The following is a 26,785-nucleotide window of genomic DNA, read 5'->3' on the forward strand; positions in this document are numbered from 1 at the left end:
GCATTACATTTACTAGTACTAGATAGAATGTCCTGTCGCTTTTAGATGGCTGTGGTTCCCCCCCACCCCCGTCCCCGTTCCTTTGAATGGGGGGATCCATGGCAGACACCAAGACTTGGACAGCGTCCATGACAAACACTGAGATTTGCTGAAGGTACATGACTAAAAGTATTATGTTCTATATGAAGCACATTACAATGAATTCTTTGTATTTTGTGTGAAGAAACTGATTTTTCTACCACATCCTTGAGATAAAGACCACAAAAAATAATTATGAGGAAATAATTGGTACTGGATACATCATAAAAAAATCCACATTATGCAAATGCTTTTCATTCAAAAATATCAAATAATTTATTTTATAGAAATAAAATCAATCAGACTGTATTTACTTCATTAAGTAGAATAGGTATCACATTTTTAAAAATATAATTTTTATTGATGTAAAAAATCTTTTTTTTTTCTACACATTGTTTCAGACTTCTGTAAAAAGTGAAATAATTTTTTCTCGCCACAAATAAATTCCATAAATTCTAGTCATCGAGGTAAATAAATATAAATGCAAAAAGAGAGATTTATATATAATTAGCACAATACCTGGCCTATTGATATCAACTTCAAAATCTTTGGACTTCGGCTGGCTGTGATGATGGTGTTTGCGATGGCCTTTTCTGCGACATGTTGCTGGCACATGAAAACCCACATACACTGACATTGCATGGTGGCCTGAAATGATATTAATGAAATTAATGTAATCACACGCACAGATGCCATTAAAATAACTATATAATGTACAAAATATAAACAAAGATGAAAGGGTATAATTCATCACAATGTAATTTGGTGATAAAGAAATCAATAAACAGATAACTCTCATGTTATAAAATTTTGAAAACAAAAATTTCTACCTTCTAACTCTTCTTGAGGGTATGTTGCCCATGACATCAGCCTCGGATCACGTGATGGTTCATTTTCATTATCCATCATTTTTCTGATTATTAATCTGCGAAAAGTATTACTGTTTTTTGACCCATATAAGTATTCATAAAGCAAAAATAAAAAATTTTAATGCTACAAAAATATCATACAAATACAGTCAGACCCTGATTTAACAAATCAGATCCAACCAGGGTTTAAACTGGATAAAAAATTCCTTTCGCAAAAAAGCGAAAATGGGGGGAAAAGCTTTAGCAAAATGCTGCAAATGCTAATGTAATGTTTGATGGCTGGACGTCTACTCGTTGCGTACCTCCTGCATGCATTTTTGCGAAAGTGGTTGCTACTTTTTTCGCATTCTACTATTTTCTTTTGCATTTTGTGAAAAATGTGACCGTAGCTTAAACCCTGGATCCAACATTTTTATTCATTAAAAATTTAGGATAATTGTTACATCCTGGATGAGATTAACACAAATATAAACATAGAAACTTATAGAAAAGGCTGATTTCAAATAACAGCTTTATACTTTTTTTTCTCGTGTGAAAACGAGAAAAACTCACTCTACAAAAGGTGAGTGCACTAACTAAGGTTGGTGGCAATGGGGGACTTCCTGCAGTAGAAATGTGTCACTGCTGTGGGCATCGTGCTAGACTCATCATTAGGATCCAGGCTCAAACTTCGTTCACGGCGCAATGATGGCTGATTGAAGTTGGTTTTCTGCAGTTTTTACATTTTAGAGGTGTGAATATGAGCCGGAAAAAGTCTTTCTGCACAGAGCAGGCAGACCTTCAACATCACACTTACATAACAAAAAAAATTAAAGAACATTCACCATCTTCACTTAAAAATATGGAAAACAGATGGCCACAGCAGCAAGAACATGAAACAAGCATAACTCTAATAACATAAATATGTTAAGGTCACACATACACTCAGATTTTGGTGTGTGTGCTGATAACATGAAAATTACATGGAGAAATGTGTATGAGGTGCATCTACGTTTAGTACTAGTAGCAGAAATGTGCTTTCCAATTATCTTGTCTTTGCTTGACCTCCATATTAAGATGTATCTACATAGGCTCAACCGCTTTGACCTCTGTTCGCCATGGTTTTGCTTTGCAAATTTGCTGTGCTCAAGTTCGCCCTTGGTGATCTTGATTATAATAATTTGGTGATCTGGATTATACTGAATCTGTACGCAAATAAGTTTGTTTGTAAACATTATTGTATGGTTATGTATGGCGTTATTATATAATATATTTTTTGTTACGTTATTATATAATATATTTTTTGTTACGTTATTATATAATATATTTTTTGTTACGTTATTATATAATATATTTTTTGTTACGTTATTATATAATATATTTTTTGTTACGTTATTATATAATATATTTTTTGTTACATTATTTATTGAATGTCGTTTTTATTAGTTATTTTTATAATAATGAATAATTGTGGAACAAATTATCGAAGTTACCATTATTTCTTATGGGGGAAGGTTTGATTTGATACACAAGCAATTCGGCTGTAACGAGCACATTCATGGAATGAATTAGGCTTATTAACAGAAGTTCTGCTATGGTTAAAATATGAATTCTTTAAATAGTCTAATGTGCATATGCTTGCTAGACTTTGAAATGGCATAAGGCATGGCCCCCACATCCTGATGAGGGGCCCCTAGGATGATACCTTTGGCGGGCCTCCAGACAAGACTTTTCACGGGCCCCTTTATAGTGAATTTATGGCGTGAAAAAACAAAAAAAATTATGAGAATCATCCCGAGCCCTGTCAGCCTCCCCCTTGTGGGGGCCATGGCCCAGGGCAAAGCTGGAATTAGGGGGCTCTCTGCAACTCTCTAGTCAACGATCTTTGATTAGTCAGTGAATACATTGATAAAAAAAAATAGTAGTACAGCCGCACTTGCCTATGCGGAAATTTGGCTATACATAAAGGGCAAAGAGTGATTTGACTTGGGATATTTTAGAAACTAGTAAATTATCATAATAATAATATAAATAACCTTGAAATGAAAAACAATTACTTTATGACTATTTGGCCATGCCCCAAGTTTTTGAATTTGTTGTATCATGGGTAAAATGAACAACAAGTCATCAATTAGTTAAAGACACAAATGTAATTTCTATGAGATAATGGTGACCATAGATCTACCACATGCACCTTTTAGATCTTTAATTATAAAAAGTTCCTCCCTTAATCATGTATAAATAAGCATTTTTTTTTTCAAACACATGTATATGCAAAACTCTCATAAAAATTATTTTGAACCAATGCATCTAATTCATTACCTACCTTTCTCTAGGCAACTGTTATGTGACTAGTAAACAATGGATTGTGTCAAACAAAACAGGTCACATTTCGCAACCCAAAACTGGATTGCTGTGGATGAAATGAGATGTGCATCAACCGTATGAATCATTTCTTCAATCTAATTTCCAAAACTGACTGGATGCAATCAACTAAATTGAAGCAACCGATGCACATCCACCACCGTTTTAGACCCATGCACTCATCCACCACATTTTTAAAAACATATGGTGGAAAGAGTAGAGGGGGAGCAAGGAGGGCGGGAGTAGGGTGGTGAGATGACAGATAGACGGCGGAAACATGGGGAAATTTAGTGACGTCATTTACCCGGAAAAAGAGCAAAGTGTCAGGACAAAATATCGCGGGGAGACTGACGGCTGAATGGTTGTAGTTCCAAACTCTGATTCTGCGAAACTTGGTTCGAATCCCACCTCGGATCGCATAGTTTTATTTATCAGTTTGGTTGGAATAAAAGTTTAATTGTCGGTATAACAGACCTGAAAGCGAAAGGTGGCGAAATTTTTTTGATAAAGCTGTTAAATTTTGAAAACAATTATTTAAATGTATGCACATTGACTATATAGTGACAGAGCAAAACTCCAAGGCGTTGCTGTCTTCCAAACATAAATTAAAGAGCATTGATTGATATAATCTTTCCGACTTCGACACACTTCTGTGCAGGGCCAAAACTGCGGGGTGGGGAGCGGCTCTGGTGCTCTTAGGAGCTGGACTGGAGGGAACGTCAAATTCACCATTTGACTGCTCCTTCTTCATTACACGGGAACGTCTTACACCAAAAGACAAAGTCACAGCGGCCCTGCCTCTGGTCTGTTTGAAATCCGATTCCGAACGGCTGGGTATGCTCCATCTAAGAATGGAAACCCTGTCTACAGAGCCAAAGGATATTTTTTGTACTGGTACAGCAGAACCTCTCGCTAACAGACACCCATGAGACAGAAAATTTTGTCTACTAATGAGGCGTGTCTGTTAATGGATAGTAAAGTACATTGAGAGGCCCATCGACGCATCGCAGTAAAAAGACTGTGGAGGGAGGGGTCCACCTCTCCTAAATGTTAAAAATTAACCGATTTTTATGGAATAATATGGTTTAATCATCTTCTGCAATTTAAAAAGTGTCCGTTATAGGGGATGTCCGCTAACAGGGAGTGTCCGTTATGGAAGGCTCCAGAGCCTGAATTTGACAGCGCAAAAAAAGAAATGGGGAGGGCAGTGACTAAGATCAAACAGGATTTTTTTCAGCCTTTGCATATGTTTTAAAATAACCCAGCCCGAGGGCCCTGCTGCAGGATGTGGGGGTGATTTCAACTTCAGTGGGGTCCTGGGCAAAGAATATTTAGTGGTTTCCCCCGCAGCTGGGGGTTAAAAATATTTGCCCTTTTGAATAGTCAGTGTCATTTGATTGTATGTTTAAATTTTGAGCCCCCAAAATCATGGGGTTCTGCAGAAATGTCCTTGCCAATATCGAAATCGGCTGAATTGCCTGTATCATCGAGGAGAAATATATTTCTCCTGGTCTTAGCCATCGAGGAGAAATAAAGTATTCTCCTGTGTATTTCTCCTCTAAGGTCTTAGCAGATGTATGTTAACAGGAACTAAAATACGTCTTTTTTTTTAATCAACACAAACACAATTAGATCACAATAATAAAAAATAATGTTATAATTAATACTACAATACAATAATAATTATACAGATGTTATAATTAATACTAATTTTGAACTAATTTCGCTATAGTTAAATTTTATTTAATAAACTTTGTTCTACTACGCAGCGCTGTCAAGACCAAGCAATCAAGCTATGCCAAAAACTAATCACAAGAGCGGCTGTTTTGGTTTTCGTTTCTTTCCTATAATAATGAAACTGGTGATTGAATCAATTCTGTGTTCACTGTCAGAGTGGGATTTTTTTTTGGACATGAGATTCTCTGTGTTAATGAGTTTTTCCTCATGATTAATTTGTGTTGAGTAAATTATAATTCTTTGCTTTTTTTGGACAAAATATAATGGATGTAAACAACAAAAGTCATTTCAGTTCAAGTTTCCCCCCCCCCCCCCCTACGATCTTATTGATGAAAATCAAAATTATATTCAAAAATGAAGTGATGCTGCTGTCGTCTGCTTTCTCACCCTTCTTCCTTTATGAAATGTGTATGAAATAGTTTTAATACAGTCTTCTGAAAACCTTTGTCATTGTCGTGCAGACTGTGCTTCTGGACACACCGCTGTTGTTCTGGTGAAATGGATGAGATGATGGAAATGCTTCCCAGCAGCACACAATTGGGTATATATAAGAACTATTTTCATATTTTAAGCATAGATTTCAAACATTAAATGATTATTTACGCATAGTATATTATTTAATATATAAATATATATGTCATGGTAAATTTACCATTTAAATGTGATAAATTTGGTTATTGTGCATAATTTGCAAGTACTTCGGTAAGTTCGATGAATTTTTCTAAATTTATCACTTTTACCGGCGAATATGCTGGATACTATAGTATAGTATCCATTGTTGTCCAGGTCTGTAGCCAGAAATTTCGAGAGAGGACCACTTTCATTACGGGGGGAACAAAGTGATAGAACAATAGATTTGGGCATTTTTTCCCTTTTTTTAGGTCATTTTCCCACATTTCAGGGGGGAGGGGGACCAGACCCTGAAGTCCTCCCCCCCCCCCACGGTCTTGATTGTTGGTAAATTTGATAAATACTAAAAAAATTTTCACTTTTACGGGTGATTATGCATAATATCCTAGTGTCATGTTTGTAAATATGATAAATCGTACTATAATATGCTACATGAATGATAATTCATACATGTACTGGATCATTACATCTGGGTACGATTGTAAAATGTGCTATCATTATATTGGGTGCGACTATATATTCATCACACACACTAGACTCATTTGGAAATTTTTTCCATAGTTATCAGTCACCAATTACACAAGGGTGTTATACATAATCGCCGGTAAAAGTTATGTTTTCAGTATTTATAAAATTTACCAAAAACGCCTGTGTGTGTATTATGCATAATCTACAGTAAAAGTGGCAATTTTTTTTGGTATTTATTCAAATTTATCAACGAAGCATGGGTATTATGTGTGATCACCAGTAAAAATTGGGCCGAAATTTATCAAACTTACAAAGATGATTGGTAAGTATCTATACTTACCAATCATCTTTGTAAGTTTGATACATAATAACCAATAGGCCTACATAATAACCAATTTATATCACATTTACAGTAACACATACACACTTTATATAATGTATTTCTATAAGCCACAACACTGGGCATGTTATGGCCATGCGTTGTCATTGCCTGTTATGGCCATGGCCGGATTTAGATTTGATGGGGGGGGGGGGGGAATCGGTTCACGGCCCTCACAAGAGTGGGCTGACAAAGTTCCAGCCCTGGGGACCGGGACGTTTCTCATCATTTTTTTTTCATGCTATGAATTCCCTATTGAGGAGCTCAGGGAAAGTTTTGTCTGGAGGCCCACCAAAGATTTCTGCCTATGGGGCCCTGGTCCAGGGCCATGCCTAGGCTATTGAAGGTAATGGAGCCCGTTTTATGTCCAACTCCTGCTGTCCTTTGTCAACGGCAAATTTTTACTGTTCTGTGTATTGAATATATGATATATGGTAATTTATGTACCGTAATATGTATCTAAAGCATTTTAAACATTTGTAATGTGAAATAAAACTCTAAACTTCCTTTTTCAATGTGTTAAACTTCTATCTTTGACAAATTTCCCCAAAAAATACCAGTTTGAGGGTTTTTTAAGCGCTTTGCAGACCTTTAAGACTAAGGCTTCAACCTGTCTAGCCTATAGGAAAATCCAGCGCTGACCCTGACCCTCACATAGCAGCATTATTATGCGCCCCCCAAGCAGTGATTTTCCTCAGGCCCTATGTGGCAAATTTTTGAAATTTTCAACCAGATCTAATTTTTGTGTGTGAGTCTACTTCTTCTCTTGAGGGCCCCAGATTATGCCAGAGTGTGCCCATGCGTTAAGATGGCACTCACTGGAAGCAGAGCCCCTAAGCTGGGATCTTTGGCCCGGTGCAGTCCAGAGTTTTCATTAGCCCCATATAATGAATTCATAGTGTAATAAATAAAAAAATTAAGAATTGTTTCGAGCCAATGGGATGGATCCCTGACAGGGATCCATCCCATCCTTGTGGGATCCATGATTCCTGGGAACTTAGTTCCGATTGGATGGAAAAAATTGAACTTTTTTGTTGGTCTGTGGAGGTACAGAACCACTTATTCCTCCCGATTATGGCCTGGTATTTGCATCATGTGGCCTGTGGAGTGTTTTTGGCTTATCATAGGTGAAGGTAGACTTGAAATTCTGATGGGGAGACAAAGGGGCACAATGATGATGATGATAATGTCAATACATATTCATGTTATGATTAATGTGATAAAAATCTGATGTTATGAACAATCGCCGATATGTGTGTGTGTGTGTATCACATCCACCGTTACATATGTAATCTAATTGTTGATCTGATATATATATATGTACGCCCATAGCCAGAAATTTCGTCGGGGGAGACCAAAGTGATAGAACAATAGATTTGTCCGTCTTTTCCCTTTTTTCGGTAATTTTCTCACATTTCGGGGGGGGGGACTGGTCCCCAAGGGCGTAGCGAGGGGGACTTGTGGGTTTTGTCCCCTCCTCGAAATGCGAGAAAATTACCGAAAAAAAAGAACAATAGATATGGCCATCTTTTTCCATCACTTGGTCTCCCCAACGAAATTTTTGGCGATGCCCCTTGCCCCCCCAGGGTAAGGCCTTATATATACATATAAGGATATATACTGGTATATTAGGTCAACTGCATACATCTTTGATGGGGGGTGCCGCACCCCTGTATCACCCCATGGACATGACTGTGGCTCCTGCCTGTGTGTGTTTCGGTTTTAAATTAATTCTTGGAATGCTGTGAGTAAATGGTAAGGAACTTTTTAAGTGGCAATTCAATTGAATATTGAGAATTGTGTATGCTTTAACCCTTTAAGCAGCATTAACAAGATATCTCGTCTTCATAAAAGCTTGACCAGCCCAGACATTTCGTAAAGTTGATTTCTCAATGGGAAAACTTTTCCCTATACCCCCCTAGTTTGCACCTGCTGAAAATCTGAAGAAAGCCCGATATGGCATTTTGAAGGGGATTTAGTGATTTCTAATTGCTGCTTGAAGGGTTAAGAAGCACTAAGATAAATTTTTCTCACACAACCATCATGAAGAAATTCTTGTAAATCATTTTTTACGTGTTATGTATTTTAGCTGTGCTATATTAAACATTATTTTGCAGATACACCTGATCGAGATGAAGAAAATGGAAGTATTGCAGCAACTCCATTTGAGCACCTTCGAGTATCGGCTTCCAGATTCAAGTGAGTTTCTGTAAACACTAAATGTAATTTTTTAATATATATATCTATATATATACATACATACTTCAGGACTGGACTAATGTCAAAAAATTTACATGCCTGATTTAAAATTATACATGTTCAAATCAATATTTTGTGTGCTAGCCTCGGATATGTGGTTGAAAAAAATACATGTCAGGTCAAAATTTTTACATGCTGCGGGCATGTTGGGCAATAAATTTGTTCAGCCCTGTCACATATATTTTATGTATGAGTATATTTATAATTCATCAATATTCTAATAATGAGGTAGTGCTTTATGATTTTTAAGTTGGTTTTCCTGCTTAAAAAGATGCTGCAAATTTGTTTTCAGTTGATATAATATTTTCAAATGTGTTATATTTACTGTTATGTATACATATTTAATTGTTCTAATTATTTGTAGGATTGGTAAGAAAGTTATTAGGTAATTATCTCTGGGGCTAATTAAACAGCAAAAGAATTGTTTTCAAAAAATTTAAATTAAAAAAGTTAATAATGAATGTGAAAATGCGATTAAAGAAAGTTTACATTAATATTTTTTAAAAATTACTTTTCAAAGTTTAGTGTTTTATACTTGTAGTTCCACATGGAACGCTTCCAGCAATATCAGTGGAAGGACTGATCCAGAGATGCCCCCACCTCCTGTCCCAAGGCCCTTTCCAATGATGACAAATATAAGCAGTAGCAGCGGACTAGGTAGGAGAATAACATTTTCAAGTAGCGTCAGCAATTTAGTTTCAAGTGGTCCATCAAGGCAGCAAACACCTAGAAGGAGTGGCACTACTTCTGGAAATCGTAAATTTATTTCTTCTGGTCATGTATCTTCTGGTGGGTCAAACTTAACAACTCCAAGAAGTGGAGCGAGTTGCAATATTATAGGTAAAAAAATGTGTTGAAATTTATAGTTGAATGTTGGAAAAAAATCTGAGTGTAATAAGATAGATGTAATGAAATAAATCATCAAAATAAGATCATATAAAAAGGTTTTTTGAAAGAAATATACTTTTACTTCCTATAGTACAATTCTTAGACTGTTGTATAAAGTTCTTTCCAACATAAGTTTGTTTCATGGTTCCCAGGATGATTATGGTGAAGATTTATGTTAAAAGCTCATTCCTATATGAACTGTTTTTCATGAGATTCCCATTAAATCACTATAGATATGGGTAATATGTTTTTGTGTTTGCTTAGCTTTATTTGAAGGACGAGGTACAGCTAGAGGAGAAATAGGTATGGCTTGCATAGACTTGAAGCATCCTGTTCTTATTTTATCACAACTGACTGATACCAGAACGTATGTGAGGGTCCTTACTCAACTGAACATAACATACCCAGCAGAGGTTAGGCTCTTTTTTACATAAACATGGTTGAATTACTTCCTTCATGAAAATAATTACTAATTTATAGACTTATCTTTTAACATGTTTAAAAAAACACAATTGTTTCTTGTTTTGTATTTGAAGAAAAAAATAAATAAAATAAGGATTTTTTGTTTGATATCAGGTATTTATATACTATATTGAGAAAATTTATTACACAAAACGAATATTGAACTTATAAAAATTCATGGATTGAGTTTTTAATTTATTTATCTCAGCAAAATTATATATACTTTATCAAACATTAATGCACATTAAAATTTTGAACATTGATTTTAAATTCTATCAAGGTCATGTATCTTGTTCATAGAATGTTCATTAACATTCTATTGCTTTCTCTTGTATTGCTTATTTAAAAAAAAACCTTTCTATCTTTTAACATATTTTCAATAAAGTTTCTTTTTTTCTCTCTCTCTCTCTCATCACTCTGGTTATACAAATTTTTTTTTTAAATTACTTCTCAATTTCATCAAGGTCTTACTTTAGTATCCATAAAATGCATTTCCTTCTTTAGATACTTATGTCAAGCGCTGTATGCGATTCCGGAAATAGCTCAAAGCTCTACAAATTAGTGTCTGAAAATTTCCCTCATGCTTCTGTTATAACTATCCCAAGAAAATATTTCAATGACCAAACAGGCATGCAACGTGTAAGAGAACTTTGTCTTCCAATATACAAAACTGTAGAGATGGAAATACTTGAAAAGTGAGCTTTTCATCTTTTTTTACAACTATGATTAAAGCTTAAAGTACAGCATACTAGAAAACAAGATTTATAGAATTTCTGTAAACTAATGAAATAAAATTAGTTCAATTTCATTTCAGTTTTTGATGCAGAATCTGTTTTTTATTTGTTGCTTTCCAGACAATACTGTTTAGCTGCTTGTGCTGCTGTTCTCAAGTATGTAGAGTTTATCCAAAATGTGATATATGCTCAGAGCTCCTTGAAGATTGTTTATACAGTATCTGCAAACTCAGTTATGATAGGTATAAAAAAAATATTTTGTTTTATATAGCATAAAATAATTCTACTTCTTGGAAACCTTATCATAAAAAAAGATTTTAACCTCTTTACGATTGTGAGAATATTACATCCAAACACTAATGGAATAAATTCAAACAAGAGTTCGCTGTATTTTCTTTCCACTCTCTTCACCAACATGAAGCTTTATTGCAACCAAATTATCACTATTGTCTATTATCTACAGAAAAGTGTGTATTAACTTTTTCTCTTCTCTTTTCTTTATAAAGTATTTTTCTATTATATAACATTTAAAACCCAAAAAGAACATGTAAGGTGAGGGTGAAAAGAGGACTAAAAAAAACTTATCTATATTTTATCTATTATACTTTTTCCTCTTTTATAATATTCTTCTTTCTCCCTTCTTCCTACGTGCGATTAGGTTAAGACAAGGTTACCACATTTATTGCAGATTCATTAAATAGAGATAATCCAAATTTTTTTCCAAAACCTTATACATGAAGTGGTTTAAATATTGAATTCATACATAAAGATCACTATGATAGCCAGAAAATTTTAAATTCTATCTTTTATCACAGCTGGGAAGTAAAGAAATACTGAAAATCCTGGGAGCAGCCAATCCAGGCTAAAATGAGTTCATGAAATTTTATGAAAAATTTAAAAACTCCTCATGAAATTGCATCAAAATTCAGACTAATTGTCCAGCATATAATTTGTGTGACAAGTGAGCTTGTATTTTACTCAACAAAAACTAAATGATATGGTTTTAGAAGATAAGGTAAAATATTTATGATGCTGTAGTAAATTGCATAATGATATGCAAAACTTATCTTCAGGAATTTACAAAATCTTTTCTTAAAATTTTCCTCCTAAATCTAGGTTTTATTCTTTTGGTACGCATTTGATAACTATTCTTTTATCCCCTTTGCAGTTACAAGAGGAAACCTTAAAATATGCATACATTTATTGTACATGTAATTCTGAATGCATGAATTTTATAATCAAAAACAATAACTGTTCCCACAAATATTATTATATTTGTGAGAATGGTTATAGTTATAATGTACATTGTTTATTTTATAATTATTCTAAAATTTAAATTCTAATCAGTATTAATAACTTATCTATCGTATTAATAACAATCGCTGCTGTTTTTTTTTTTCAAAATGTTATGTACATATATTTTTTTCTAATTTAACTTAGACTCTGTTACCGCTGCTCGACTTGAATTAGTGGCTGATGCATATTCTGATAAAGTGAATCATTCTATGTTTGGCTTACTGAAACGCACTTCCACAAATGGAGGTTGCAGACTTTTGCGAGCAAATATTCTCCAGCCACCTTCAGATTTGGCTACAATTGAAACCCGTCTAGAATGTGTGAATGAACTCATTGAAAAAGAGGAATTGTTTCAAAACTTGAAGGTAGGATGACAGAAAAATTTATATTTTCAACTTTTTACCTTAAAATTCAATTATGGAAAATTAATGTTGTTTAAAAGGGAAATTCATTCATTTGGTGTTATTTTGAAAATTGATTTCATGTTTTAGTACGTGATAAACATTCATGATAATAATTGTATTTGAAGAAGGGAATTTAAAGGTTTAGACAAAGTTTTGTCGAGATGGAATTTAGAAAATAGATTTGACAGAGGCTCTTGAATAAGAAACAGTGGGCTCAGAAATTGCTGGCTATGCCTGGATTCAAATCATCATGTAGCTATCATCACTACAGCATGGATAAGACACAGCAAAATATTCTTCTACACTACTTAAATTTAAAATCTGATTCAAGTAACAAAGAGCAGTACTAATGCATTTAAAAAAGAGACAACAATATAGTCTTTTCATATGCATTAGTTGTCTTTGACATTTGAATCAGACTGCGAATTCAAGCAGTGGAGAGAAAAATGTTTTGCCAAGTCCAGAAGCAGTCATAAAAGATAGCCAATAAGTGTACATTTCATACCTAAGACATAACGTTTCTCAGGCATAGTTTTTTACTGTGTCTTTCTCAAATACAATGTAGAAGAGAGAAAATTAGTAAAATAAATTTAGTGAGTGTAGGAATTTTTATACACACAACACAAAAGAGGTAAAAGGGTATACTTAGAGCAGAGGTTCACAACCTTTTCAGTCTACGAGAGCAGATAAGTCAGATAGTTTTGGGATGAGGGTGGATCTCTGTCTTTTGTGATTAAGAATACAGTAACAAATGTTCTTTCATATTATTGATGGTTTGATAGATTGTATCCGGTCAAAGCTGTCTGTCAAATCTAGACTACAAACCTCACTGATTTGTTTGGGGATTTGTATACCACTATAAACATTTGTACCATAACTACGCACAATTAGCTATTTTGGGCACTGCAAGTAATATTATCCTTATTACCACAGTGACTTTACCAATAATGATATACCAAAAAAAGATTAAAAGATTATCTTACTTTTTTTAACTCGTGCTAAAAATTTATATAACCCAATATTAATTACATATTTCTAAAATATAAAAACTTGATGTACCTATTAAATTTGTCGTATACAAAAATGATAATTTTTAGGTAGTCATTAATCAGTTTGCAGATGTAGAACAGATCATGGCTGTGTGTGTTACTCTACCAAAGGAAGAGAATATGCGTAGTATTGAACAGAAGATCACCAATTTGATTTGTCTGAAACATGCTTTGGATTATGTCTCTCCGTTAACTGATGCATTAGGAAAAAGTAGCAGTAACTTACTTCAGATGTATAAAGAAGTAAGCAGTTACTATAAATTTGATGTTCTATTCTTTGTTAAATTGAATGTTTGATGTTTATAATGTTCATTTTCCTCATGTCAGTTACTGTGGATTTTAAAAAGTTCAATTTCCAAGCATTATGTGTATCATTCATATGTATTAAATCATATTACATATATTGTCCTTTATAAGATTTAATGGGTGTTAAATTTTTTTTAAGGGCCTACTTGATCCCCAGTTCCTTGAGGTGAAAGAAAAGATTGGTCTTGTTATTCATGCAGATGCTAGGATGCAGAAAGGAACCTTAAACACTCGATTACAGAAATGTTTTGCTGTAAAAGTAAGTTGAGATTATGCATCCCACCACCACCACCAAATATAATCTAAACATTTTTTTCAAAGGGCTGTTATGTTTTTTATGAAAACTTTAACAGTGATATATATATTAAAATCTCGATAAGTCATCACCTCATGTTATCGAAAAATTATGATGGCTTAAGCGGAGTGATGACTTAAGCGAAGTGTCATCAGTTTCAATGTGCAGTATTGAGAAAATCATATAAATTTAAAATAATATAACATGTATTAAAATATGAATCAAATTTACAATATTAATAAAATTTATAGATTGCAAAAGAAAAAATATAATTTTTTTTACCTTTTTTGAGCTCTTATTACTTAACTTAATATGGTAAAATATACTGATACACTTTGATTTATACTTGTAATTTTTAATTTGGACTAAGAGCAACTGTTAGAATAGTTAGCTTTTCTTCACAACAGAATTATTGCACATTAATTTTACAAATAGGTACATGAAATTTATATAAAAAATTTTAGTGTTTTAATTCTTCATCAGTAGTTCATGATACAACTACAAGGTAATCTTGAACACAGGACCCATTTTTGTCTTGGGGTGGCCTGGGCAGAAAAATAAACATTAGAAGACCTCAACTTTGGAAAGAATGTCTGGTTTTTAAACAAAGATATTTTGTTTAAATTTGAAGCCCTAAATTAGTGAGCGCCCATGCAGAAATCAGGTCTAGCTCGAACAGTCCCTTATGTTTCAAAAACCTTGATCCGCAAATGAACTTCCCAGCGTAACTTTCGTTACTTAAACTGTTCCGTTTTGGTACATAGGCTTTTATGGTTACTCTTAAGCATATGGCAATGCTGTTGACAAGCTTTTTTTTTTTTTAAAGGAAGCCATAAAAACAATCTGTTCCTCTCTCTGAAACTTTTCCATAGTGACGAGTTAACCGAAATTAGCGACTAGTAAACGAGGGTTTAATAATATTGTCTATGAAAGCTGGAAGGGCCTATAGAAAAACGACGACTTAACGAGGTTTTACTGTATTCAAATTTGTTTTAATAAGAACTGTAATGTAATTTGCCACTGATGTGATAGTGTAAAGTTTTTTACATATCACATCGTGGGCATGTAAAAAATTTTATCACGTTCTTAATTTTTTTCCAGCCAAACATAAATGGGCTTCTTGATGTGGCTCGGCGAACATATACAGAATTGGTGAATGACATCTCTGGTATGTTCATAAAACATAATGCAATAATTCTTGTATGCAAAAACATTTTGAAGCAAAAATCACAAGAAAAGGCACATATAATGTTATCATGTATAAGACAGAAAGGGATTAGACCATCTTGAATGTGTGTGGTTCTATTTTTATGAATTTTTTTTTTTTAATTATGAAGTGTAGTTCTTCATTTTAATTAAAGCTTAAGAAAGAATTTGAGGGAAAAAAACTATGTGTAAGCTTTCGAAGATTTATATAATGGCTTTTTATTTTTTTTATGCTATAGTAAAGGTTAGCATGACTAAACCTTTTATTTGAAACAAAATCAGATGTGATGGTAATCAGTGATGATAATCATGGAATGATGCTAATTGTCTGTGTCACTAAACCGTTGTTTTAGTTCACTGATATTTTATTTCACATTTTTTTAGATTTGGTGAAACAGTTGTCAGAAGAATATGAACTACCTTTTCATGTTGGATATGATTTTTCTAGAGGATTTTTCATTAAAATGCAGTGCAATGTGAAAGATAAAAATATTATACAAATTCTACCTCCATGTTTAATAAAAGTAACTCGCATGAAGCGTGTTATATCATGTACTACAAAAGACTTGGTAAGTGTTAGTAAATATAGTATTTTAACATAAGGAAGTGGTTTCTTAGGTTCTTAATTTTGATTAAAAATGAATTGAATGTGTTCTTAATACTACTTAACTTCCAACCTTGATATCACCACAGAATTCAATTGGGCTTTTTCCTGACCCCACTTCTCAGTACTCCTTTTCAAATTTCATTATTCAACACTAGTCCTGTCTTCTTCACTAAAGCAGGCTTTCTGAACCTTTTAAAAAAACTGAAACCCCACTCCACTGGCCCCAATCCCAAATCATATTTTCAAATTTTGCGCTGATGAAATTTCTAATTACCTTTTAATTATCTTCAACATTTCATTGAACTCATCTAACTTGCCCTGCCTGGAAAATTCAAAAGATTATCCCAATTCATATATAAATCAGGTTCTCTTTTAAATCTTAATTTCAGACCAGTCGCACCTCTGCAAGCTTTTTGAGCACATAGTTGCCAAGGAAATCTGCTCACACCTTGATTCAATAAACTTCTTTTTCTTAAATCAACACAGCTTTCAGTCATCTTTATCAGTAACTACCCAATTAGCTCTTTTCATACATGATTTATCAAGCAGTATCTCTCGACAAAAATGTCCAAACTAATATAATTTTCTTGGATTTCTCTAAAACTTTTGACAAGGTGCCCCACAATAAACTTCTACTTAAACTCCAAAACCTTGGTCTATGTGTTCAACTGCTTGAATGGGTGGAGGCCTTCCTTACCAACCGCAGTCAGTAACTGACTGGAACAACCTCCCATCAAACATTATTCACTGTACAACAGTTTTCGATTTCCTCTCTTTGTAACATCAATTGTCTCTGTCAAATTTCACCACCGCATTTTCTTGTATAGGCCCCGGCCAAGCAATATTGTATAAATAAATAATAACAGTTGGTTTGCAGGTGAAATATACCTAATTTTTGTGTATATATATATAATCCACAGAGATTGAGCAAATTCACCTCAAGCATAAAAAGAAATAACATGTGGTTACTGTAATATAAAAATAAATTTGGTTTAACAGCAGTAAAATTTACTAATTGCCAAACTTCTACTACTTTGAAGTCAATATATATCTATAATTAGTCATCTATCTTAGCTTTTGTTTACATGTGAAAAGTTTCATAATTTAGTGAAAAGTTTCATAATTTAGTCGATGGGAGGTAGTTCATGATCTTCAAACTCCTCCAGAAGGGTCGCCATCATGAGCGGAGATGTGGTGGAGTATCCCCAAACACTAAAGATGTGTATGGGTGATCTTACATATATATATATATATATATATATATGTATGTTATGGTAAATGTGATAAATCAATAATTATACATGCACAATTACCAGTTGTTACGTATAATTACCAATCGCCTTAGTTTTATCAATTTTCCTACATTTGTCACTTTTAATGGTGATTATGCATTATTGTTATGCATAATTTATTATTCATGCAAATAATAATTGTTAAGCCTGCCTGTTGGTAAGTATGATAAATATGAAAGAAATCATGTGAAATTATCACTCAAATTCAACTACATTATCAGTCACTTCCGTACGTGATGGTTGCGCAAAACAAATTTTAGCAATTGAATTAAATGAAAATAAATGTTATAAGGATAAAAACAAAATCAATTATTAACAGCATAGCAATGTTAGCTTCCTTCACATTTATCATTATTTTTAAACATAATCAAAATCACCGATTGAATCCATCATCCGAGACTAGAGTTTGAACAAAATTCTGGCAAATTTATGCAATTCATTGACAATTTATCATATTTACCAATACGAGAGAGCTGGGAGTTATACATAATCGCCAATAAATTTGATAAATTTATCAAACTTACCAAAATGGTTGTTAGTTTGATATACATAATAACTGGATTTGTCACATTTACCGTAACATATACTGACATCATTTTGTGCCCCCCCCCCAGACTTTCATCTATCTCTGCCTATGGTTTTTATATTATTCATCAGGTATAAATGTACAAAAATCTCCTTTTGCTGAAAAAATACAAATGATATATTTTTAGAGTTTTGAAATTGTGTTATTTTGAATATTATAATGCCAATTTTTATTTATTCCTTTTAACAGAATAGGAATTCTGTATAATTTTTAGTTTTGTACACACACAACCATAGATAAATATAAAATTACTAATATCAATAATGGAAGTATAAAAATAAAGAATATGAAAAACTTAGAATATTTTTATATTATAGATCATAACATTTACATCGATGAAAGTGCCTTTTCACCAGATTGAAAATCTTGTTATGGCTTGCCTCTGTGAATTATTATTGGTGCGGTTAAAAAAAATGATTTAAAAGTAAACTATTTGATTGTCTGCAATTTAAGTGTGCATATTTTTATGAATAACAGTTGATAGTGCATAAATATTTTAATTCTTTCGCTAATGAAATTAAGTTGTGCACACATGCATTATATTTATTATTTTTATTTTGTTATTTCAGATAAAGCTCAATGGTAAGTATGATTATGTATATATAACTTATCAATTTTCTTTTTTTCCTCATGCATTTCATAATCAGAATATTGCCATTTTAGATTTGGGGAAAGAATGCAATTTATGGGAAAACTGAAAGCTGCATGTACAAGTTATGATTTTTTAAAATATTTTTTATATATTACAAAACATTCTGCATTATATTTAGACCAAGTATCATGCTGACATATTGGTGTGTCCGCTTGATGTTTATAATTGTACCCTCAAACATAGGCAAATTATAGCTCTCGAGCAGTGATTCCCAATGTGGGCCTTAATGCTCACATTGGGAATCACTGCTCTAGAGTATAGTGCCCAACTTTGAGGCAATGCGAGCCGATCTCCCCATTAAAAAGTCTCGCCGCAAAGAGTGACAGGCCTACAATGGTATAATTATTCATTCATTACACTTCCATCTCTATGAGTTTAAAAAATTGATTGCAGATGGCAGCACTACACATAACAAGCATTAAACAGAAACAAACTTCACAGAAGGTTCACAATACATGCACGCACATTCCAACATGTACCAATTTGTTAGAAGTTCCGCAGAGAAATATGGATGAGGTTCATGTCTGGTTTAGTAGTAGTAAAAATAGAGTATAAAGTTTTTGTTCAATATCATGTAATTCAGTATAGAAATAATCTTTAAAGATCAAAATAACAATTCCTTTTCACTAAAATTTTCAATAATTTACATTTTAAGTATTGATTTATAAATTTTAATTATTTTTGACTTGTTTAAGTATTATTTAGTTTTCCAGAGAGAAAGTGGCATATCTAATTGAACTATTCTTTTCCTTAAAAAAATATTCCCACTTCGAGCTCAGTGTGGGATGGCATATTTTTGTTACTTTAACAGAAATGTTAGTCATATTATTATTTTCAAGCCCCCTTGTTAATATGTAATCATTCAAAATTATTGCAACATGAAACATTCAACATTGCTAATAACATTATAGGCTATCATTTGTTGCATAACTCAATATATACGTATCCTTAATCACTTGAAAACTTATCTGAATTTATTGTCATGTTTTAAATGAGTTTGATTTTTGTTTTGCAAAAGTTTATTCTGATATTGTGTTGAATTTTTCAAGATCGTGTGAAGGAATCATTAAATGAGATTTACTTGATGAGTAATGTGTAAGTAAAGAATGCTCTACTACTCCAATCATCTCTTTGCCCAAATTATATTATTTTCGTACAGCTAAAAAGAAAATTCCCTCTATTTTATCATAACTTATCGTTTAAAGTGTTATTTATAATATGTTATAGAAATGTTCTCAATTTCACAGCATTGTCAGTGAACTTTTGAAAGTTATACGAGGAAGTTTGGGCTGTGTATATAAGTTGATTGAAGCTGTGTCCACTATTGATTTTCTGCTTTCCCTTGCAAGCTATGGTACCCTCAATCTATGTGGTGAGTTAGAAAAATATATATACTTATCATTTCATGATTCTGTAAGACTTTAAAATCATTTTTATATCTTCAAGCACCCAAAAATACTTAGAATAAATCAGATTTCTATTCAGGTAACTAAATTCATAGTAAAAGCCAGTTTATTTTCACAGAGCTTGAAAACCCTCACCTTGAATACAAAATAAATGAATAATTACAGCTAACTGAACATCCCCTTTTGTGCTGAAATCAATACAAAAAGTTATTTCATCATCCATTAATGATTTACAAAAAATTGCGTTGTGTATGATAGTAAATTGTTTTCCATTTATTTTGTCTTCTATGAAAAAAGTCTGTAATATAGAAATCTCAGTAAAGATCCATACATATTTTTTCAGCTCATGAATGATTTTATTCTGAATCCTTTGGATGATATTATTTAATGGTAAAAAGCTAATATTTATATTACATTGACTTCTTTTGTGAGCAGTGAAGCCAAAGTTTTCAGAAAGTACAGTAATAAAAGGTGGACGTCACCCTATACTAGAAAAAGCTGGAGTTGTACCAGTTGTTTCCAATGACACAGTATGTACCAAGCAAAAAATTGCATTAATTTAGTGTAATTATATTTTTTGACAAATATTTTAAACCTAATTCGAAAACTTAGATTATTTATCAGAAATTGAATTTCACAATATATATGTGTGTGTGGGTGGTATATTTTTTCTTTCAGTTCTTATCTCCAGAGAATAATTTTGTCATCATCACTGGAGCTAATATGGTATGCAGTTTGAACTTTTCTTTAATTTACTTTGACTCTTTTTAATGTTATTTTTCTGATCATCAAATTTCATTATAAAATAAAATTTCAGATTTTTTTTCTTTGTTTTGTTTCTGCAGAGTGGAAAAACAACATATTTGAAGCAAGTTGCTCTATTGCAAATTTTAGCTCAAATAGGATGCTATGTTCCTGCAGAATATGCATGTTTTCGATTGGTAGATCATATCCTCTCAAGAATGGGAAGTTGTGATAGCATTGAAAACAATTTTTCAGCATTCATGCTAGAGGTTTGTACTTAAAAAAGACCATGTAATTTTCTTATTCCACAAAAATATAAATATGAAACTATTGATAATAGATTTAAAAAAGGGTTTTTTTATTCCTATTTAATAAGTGATTAGATCTGTTAGTGAGAAATGATTATGCGATTGGTCTTCAGTTTTTTCCCCTAAAATTTTACATTTAATAATTGCACATCATCTTTTATGTGTCTTAGTAAATCATGCATATATTTATGCAGCAGGCGCAATAGAGATATATACATAAATTACTCAATCATCTCTATACATTATGAACTACCATAAATATGCACGGAAAATATTTAATATGAAATGAACTGAAATTTGACATTGAAAGAAGATAAAAATTAAAAAATTTGAAAGAGAAATGCATAACTATATTTTGAGTGAATAAATATGCAATGGATTATCTTATTTGTTTATTTACCTGTAGATGAAAGAAGTTAGCTATATCATCGCCAATTCCTCAGAACGTTCATTGGTTGTCATTGATGAACTTGGGAAGAGTGAGTTTTTTACTTTCTTTATTTCAGTTTAAGATATGTCATAAAATTACAATATATAGCATATTATTAGTCGGCAAGAGACCGGGGCCTGTGTAGTCGACCGTAGACAATTTTTCATGATCAAACTAAGTAAAAAACAGTAAGTGCTAAATTGTGTTAAAGAAAATACATCTATACATCAATCACTATAAATAATTATAAATATATACACATTCGTAATTATATACATTTACAAATACATTAATTATATTCAAATGCAATTCTCATATAATACATTCAAATAAATTTCATATCTGATGCTGAGTTAGATAGAATTATGGCACATGCAGGCATACAAGTAATAAGAATTTTGCTATTGGATATTAAAATATACATCAATATCATCTATTGATAAGATTAATTTGAAAATGGCCTTTTTCGAATTTTGTGTAGGTAGATAAATTTTGAATTTCTAAAGATAGTTTTCAATCAAAACTTTTTCTTCCTCTTGTTCTTACATTAATCATACAAGTTATAAATTAAAATTTTAGAGTTTCCAGATAAATTTGAAATTTTGTACCGACAAGGTTATGTTTAAACCTAAAATTTTGAATTAAGAGGGGTTTAACACCTTTTAACATGGTGAAAAAAACTATGCTGTAATACAAATTTCATATTAAAAATACTATTTAACCATTGATTTATTTCAAATTTTTTATACATGTTCTTGATTGCATGTGCTGTCCTACGTCAGTATAAAGTTTCTTATCTCTGATAGTTAATTTTTCTATAAATTTTTAAAGAAATGCATTAAAAACAGCTTGTGTGCATGATAAAATACAACATTAATGTAGTTGAATAAAAATTGATTCAAAATAAAAAGGAAGCTCCAGTTCTTGAAGTGAAGCAAAAGTTTGAGATTTCATTGGCTTGATCTTATTTTAAATTAAAAAATTTTAAAATTTAAATCTTAAAATTCAATTTTAAATAAGATCAATGAAATCAAGAGTCAAGGAAATTAAAATTTTGCTTCATTTCATGAACTGAACTGTCCTTTATTTTGAATAAATTTTTATTCAACTACATTGATGCCATGGTATTTGTCACCACAGTCACATGAAAGCTGTTTTTAATGCATTTTTTTTTAAATTTCCAAAAAACTAAGTATCAGAGATATGTGAAACTTTATATGGGCATAGGATAGCACTCAGAATCAGGAACATGTATGCAAAATTTGAAATAAATCAATGGTTAAATAGTATTTGAGCATAGTTTTTCACCCATGCTAAAAGGTATTTTTTTCAAATGAAAATTAATTTTTTTGAAGCTTATACAAAATTCATAAAAAAATGCCATACGTACACCATATATTGTGATATGAAGCTGTAAATAATAAAGTGAAAATTTGCATATTTCTATGAGTATGCTGTGATGTTATTCATTTAAATAGTTTTTGCATGCATGCTCATGCGTGAATCTTATTCCCAAGTTTATAATTGATATTTTTTCATTTGATTATCTGAAAAATTAATAGGCATAATTCAGACTAACTTTAGCCAACATATAATTCTTGGCCGATCAGCCAAGGCATTTATATGATAGGAGCAACCATGTTAATTTAAAAAGAAAAGAAAAAAAAAAAAATTAAAAAAAAAAAAAAAATTGACCATTAGAATCATAACATAGCATTTCAACTGTTCAGAAACATTAGTAAGCATTTTCTGGTGAAATATTTTTGGTGGAATACGTAAATCAGATGTTTCATTTTTAACAATTTTTTTCTGACTGTGATGCTTATACCAAGAAAAAGTTTTTAAATTATACACACATGTATACATAATATAATACGATTGAAAGAATCAAAAAAAAAAAAAATCTGTAAAAATATATTTAATATCTATAAAAAAATAAGTCTATAAAAACTGTATTGAAAAAAAAAATAGAAAATGCATTTCTTAATAATCTTTAAAATATATTATAGGCACCAGCTGTGAAGAAGGCGTGAGTCTTGCATGGGCTATAAGTGAAGAAATAATGTTATCTAAAGTATGTGTGTATAATTGCAATTGGAATAAATTATATCCATATTAGTGCCTTTTGTTTTATTGATGATTAAAATAGAGAAAAAACCTCTATCTGAGTAAAAATGTTAAATACTTTGATAAGTAATTCACCAGAAAGTTAGTATATCACTTGAGATAGTCTTTTATAGTATCTTATGTGTATATATGAATTTCTAATGTTAATCAGTTTTCGTCCACAGAGATGCCTAAACATACAAATAAACCTTTGCCATTTATTAATTGTTCATCCTTCCTCCTTAATTCAAACCAATAGTTATTTAATAATTCAGCAATTGGGTTAAACATGTATAATTTTCTAAAAACTATGTTAAATTAATATAAAACTATACATATGTTATATAAGGAAATTTAATATTTCAATAATTTTTTATTTTAGGCTTTCACCCTGTTTGCTACTCACCATTCATTGCTGACACAATTAGAAGGTGTTTACCCAAATGCTCTCAAGTGAGTAAATTATGGAAGAGTAAATATATATAAACTTTGCCTCATAACACTCACAAAAATCACCAACGAAAAAGACAAATACAAGGAAAATACAAAATTCCTAAAAAAGGAGTTTTGTATTTTCCTTGTACTTACCTTTTTTGTTGGTGATTGTTATAATTGTTATACAATATTTTGTGTGTGCGTGTGTGGGCCACACATCTTATATTTACATTTCACTATTTTTTTGTTTCTTTAATTTTATTTTGCTTTACTTATAATTGACATCCATGATTGCTATGAGCACATATATATTTCTATAAGCTACCTTCTCGATCAATTTACCCATGACTCTGTGCAATTATGCACGTTTGTAGTTCACAATTTCTTTCTGTGGGCATGCATGTGTGTGTGTTACAGTTAATATCCAAAGTCGACTTTCTCCAGAAAGCAGTTAACCAGTTTTCAGCCACTTTGCAAAGTATGTATATAGGAATGTCCATAATCTATATATACACATGCAAAAATTTCATTGAAGCTATCTGGCAACCTCTGGTTTGGATATGGAGGAATTAACGTGGAAGAATAGCTGTTTCTGTTTTTATACTTATCGAGAGGTTGGTGTGCTAACCCCTTGATGGGAGACTTCCAGCGATAATTTTTTATGCAGTCATGTTGCCGTTTCTGTTGTACCCATATCAGGAAAGTTTTCAGACAAGGACAAACTGGGTATTGAATTCACAACACCTCTAAACATCTTTTGGTACTTTAGGCGAGTATCTTATGAACCTGGGCTACCACGCCCCTTTCCAATTTGTCAAGTCTTGGTTTAGGTGTATGGTAACTAAAAAAGACTGTGCAATCTACTTGGATCTAGATATGTATAACACCCTCCTAGCATGTTATTGCACCACTTTCAGACCATCTTGATGCATCCCAGACTGCACCAAACTGTTTTTCTGGATGTAAGCTGGTGGTCATATTAATGTGACTTGACTGCATTTATACGGCATAGTATAAACATTTGACGTCATACACAGAACTTAATGACAGTCCATTGATTTCACAGCATTTCATTATGAATAATTTGACAAAAGTTTTTCATTAAGAATTTTAGTAATAATTTTACAAAATACTAAAATTTACATTTCTAACAGCTATCATTTGCCTGTTCATTACGTAGTAGACAATGAGAGAAATAGTATTGTTCCTGATTATACTTATTCATTGGAAAGAGGTAGATGCAAGGAAGAAAATTATGGCAAGTTATTTTTTAATTTCTCAAGGTTTCACATTTGCAGTTAAAAAGCTTTAGCAGAAATTAGAAGTTTTTAAAAATAACATAAAGGTGAAAAGTTTTTAGAACTATATATGTATATAAAAATCCGTTTCTTTTAACATTATTGTTAAAAAAATCAGAATAAATAAATTCAAACAAGGAATCATAGAATTGTCATGAAAAAATTATGATATAGGTTTTGATAACAGTAAAATTAATCTATGTAGTTGATGTATTTATTTATGGCAGGTATTAAACTGGCGGAGATGGCAGCTTTTCCCGCAGAGTTCATTGAGTATGCTAAACACATCACCCGTGAGATTGAAAAAAAGAGCATGCAGGTTATAGTATCAAGTCTCTTTCATTTTTATATGTCCCATATATATGAATTTGATGTCAATTATATGATAATTATCTTATGTAACCGATGGTAAAAGACAGTATTAAATATGACTAAATTGACTACTGCAGAATTAAAAAATGTTTAAATTAATAACTACAACCTGTTTTTTTTTCAAATTTACTTATTCAGATGGATATACTTGAAACCGAGGAATACAAAAGAAAACGGGAGACTGTACAGCTTGCAGTTCATATTTTGCAACTTGTTCGAGATGACTCCTTGGATGAAGAAGAATTAAAAGAACATATTCGCTGTATCCAGCAACAATTCAAAACTCTGTTTGCTTATATATCAGAAAATGTTCCTGAGAATAATGCAACAGTTATTAACTGAAAATAGATACAAGCCTATTCAGTTTGTTTTGTTCTATAAGCTCATATTATACACATGACATTGTTTTATTTATTGATGACATTAACCCTTTTAGACCATGTTCATCTAAATGGACATAAAGAAATTTGCTGTGGACATTTATGTGTTATCATGTGATAAGGGTTCATTCTTTTTGGTATTGACAACAATCCCTTTACTGATTCAGATTCATATTTCTACATTGGTAATACTGCGGTGGCAATGTTGCCATGATTTATGTCAGTAATCGTGCTTCTTGGCTTAGAAATAAAAACGAACTTTACATCTAAAAAAATTCTTTTATGGTGAAATTTTCTATTTTTTTTACACAGTGTCTCTATTCCCTATACTTCTTAAACCATGGAAGATTTTTTCATTTGCACTAGTAATTAAGCATTTGCGTGAAGATAATGTGATGTTCATTGAGATGGACACTAGGTCTTAAAGGAAGCAAAATATCTTCCTTCCAGCATTTTGTTGTCATGTCCTTATGCTTCAAATTTTAATTATATCTTTTTTGAAAACTGATTTTCTGACAAAGAATTTTCAAAAAAGTATGATTGGAAGATTAGGACATTTCAGCGGTTATGTGTAATGTACAGGGTGCACCAAAAGTCCATGACTTATTTTAAAAAACAATATAAAATCAACAAACTGGCATCTTACAGTGATGTTTGCAGTGTCATGGTCGAGCATTATTTCTGGGGTATTAAAATAAATTGTACAAAATTTCATGCATTGCTTGTACCGTACCTCAAAACATGTAAGCAACAAAAGCAAAATTTT

General features: G+C 31.9%; 3 protein-coding genes across 3 annotated transcripts in view; 2 read left to right on the top strand and 1 right to left on the bottom strand.

Moving 5' to 3' along the window:
• Positions 1–3,518, bottom strand: part of LOC149076948 (electroneutral sodium bicarbonate exchanger 1-like) — a 28,475-nt gene extending 24,957 nt beyond the window's left edge. Inside the window, exons 1-3 of the mRNA XM_089244680.1 lie at positions 3,253–3,518; positions 909–1,003; positions 598–726 (exon numbers count right to left, since the gene is read on the bottom strand). Of these exons, the coding sequence (XP_089100806.1) occupies positions 598–726; positions 909–987 (208 nt within the window). The 5' untranslated portion in view covers positions 988–1,003; positions 3,253–3,518. The remainder of the gene's footprint in view (positions 1–597; positions 727–908; positions 1,004–3,252) is intronic.
• Positions 3,519–5,144: 1,626 nt separating this feature from the next.
• Positions 5,145–26,431, top strand: LOC149076949 (mutS protein homolog 4-like). Its single transcript, XM_089244682.1, has 19 exons — positions 5,145–5,568; positions 8,622–8,703; positions 9,305–9,603; positions 9,916–10,064; positions 10,618–10,808; positions 10,968–11,089; positions 12,288–12,508; positions 13,645–13,839; positions 14,042–14,161; positions 15,299–15,365; positions 15,788–15,972; positions 20,625–20,672; positions 20,792–20,959; positions 21,405–21,477; positions 23,438–23,502; positions 23,917–23,987; positions 25,124–25,227; positions 25,495–25,586; positions 25,778–26,431. The coding sequence occupies exons 1-19, from the start codon at positions 5,526–5,528 to the stop codon at positions 25,979–25,981; spliced, it is 2,499 nt and encodes an 832-aa protein (XP_089100808.1). The 5' UTR covers positions 5,145–5,525; the 3' UTR covers positions 25,982–26,431.
• LOC149076950 (mutS protein homolog 4-like) lies at positions 17,831–20,517 on the top strand. Its single transcript, XM_089245373.1, has 5 exons — positions 17,831–17,836; positions 18,458–18,470; positions 19,590–19,635; positions 19,788–19,912; positions 20,382–20,517. Exons 1-5 carry the CDS (start codon positions 17,831–17,833, stop codon positions 20,507–20,509), a joined length of 318 nt encoding a protein of 105 aa, XP_089101499.1. The 3' UTR covers positions 20,510–20,517.
• Positions 26,432–26,785: the final 354 nt, after the last annotated feature.

The sequence above is a fragment of the Pholcus phalangioides genome, unplaced genomic scaffold, assembly GCF_987345545.1.
Source record: "Pholcus phalangioides strain wild (caught in Gottingen) unplaced genomic scaffold, Ppha-v1.0 ptg000015l_1, whole genome shotgun sequence".
In the NCBI taxonomy this organism is placed as follows: domain Eukaryota; kingdom Metazoa; phylum Arthropoda; class Arachnida; order Araneae; family Pholcidae; genus Pholcus; species Pholcus phalangioides.

Excerpts from the sequence above, each read along its gene's own strand:
- LOC149076949 (XM_089244682.1), top strand. The coding sequence starts at position 5,526 with ATGGATGAGATGATGGAAATGCTTCCCAGCAGCACACAATTGG. Across the intron at positions 10,809-10,967 it reads GAGATGGAAATACTTGAAAA|ACAATACTGTTTAGCTGCTT; the intron begins GTGAGCTTTTCA and ends GTTGCTTTCCAG. Across the intron at positions 14,162-15,298 it reads AGAAATGTTTTGCTGTAAAA|CCAAACATAAATGGGCTTCT; the intron begins GTAAGTTGAGAT and ends ATTTTTTTCCAG.
- LOC149076950 (XM_089245373.1), top strand. Across the intron at positions 19,636-19,787 it reads ATTTACTTGATGAGTAATGT|CATTGTCAGTGAACTTTTGA; the intron begins GTAAGTAAAGAA and ends TCAATTTCACAG. Across the intron at positions 19,913-20,381 it reads TGGTACCCTCAATCTATGTG|TGAAGCCAAAGTTTTCAGAA; the intron begins GTGAGTTAGAAA and ends TTTTGTGAGCAG.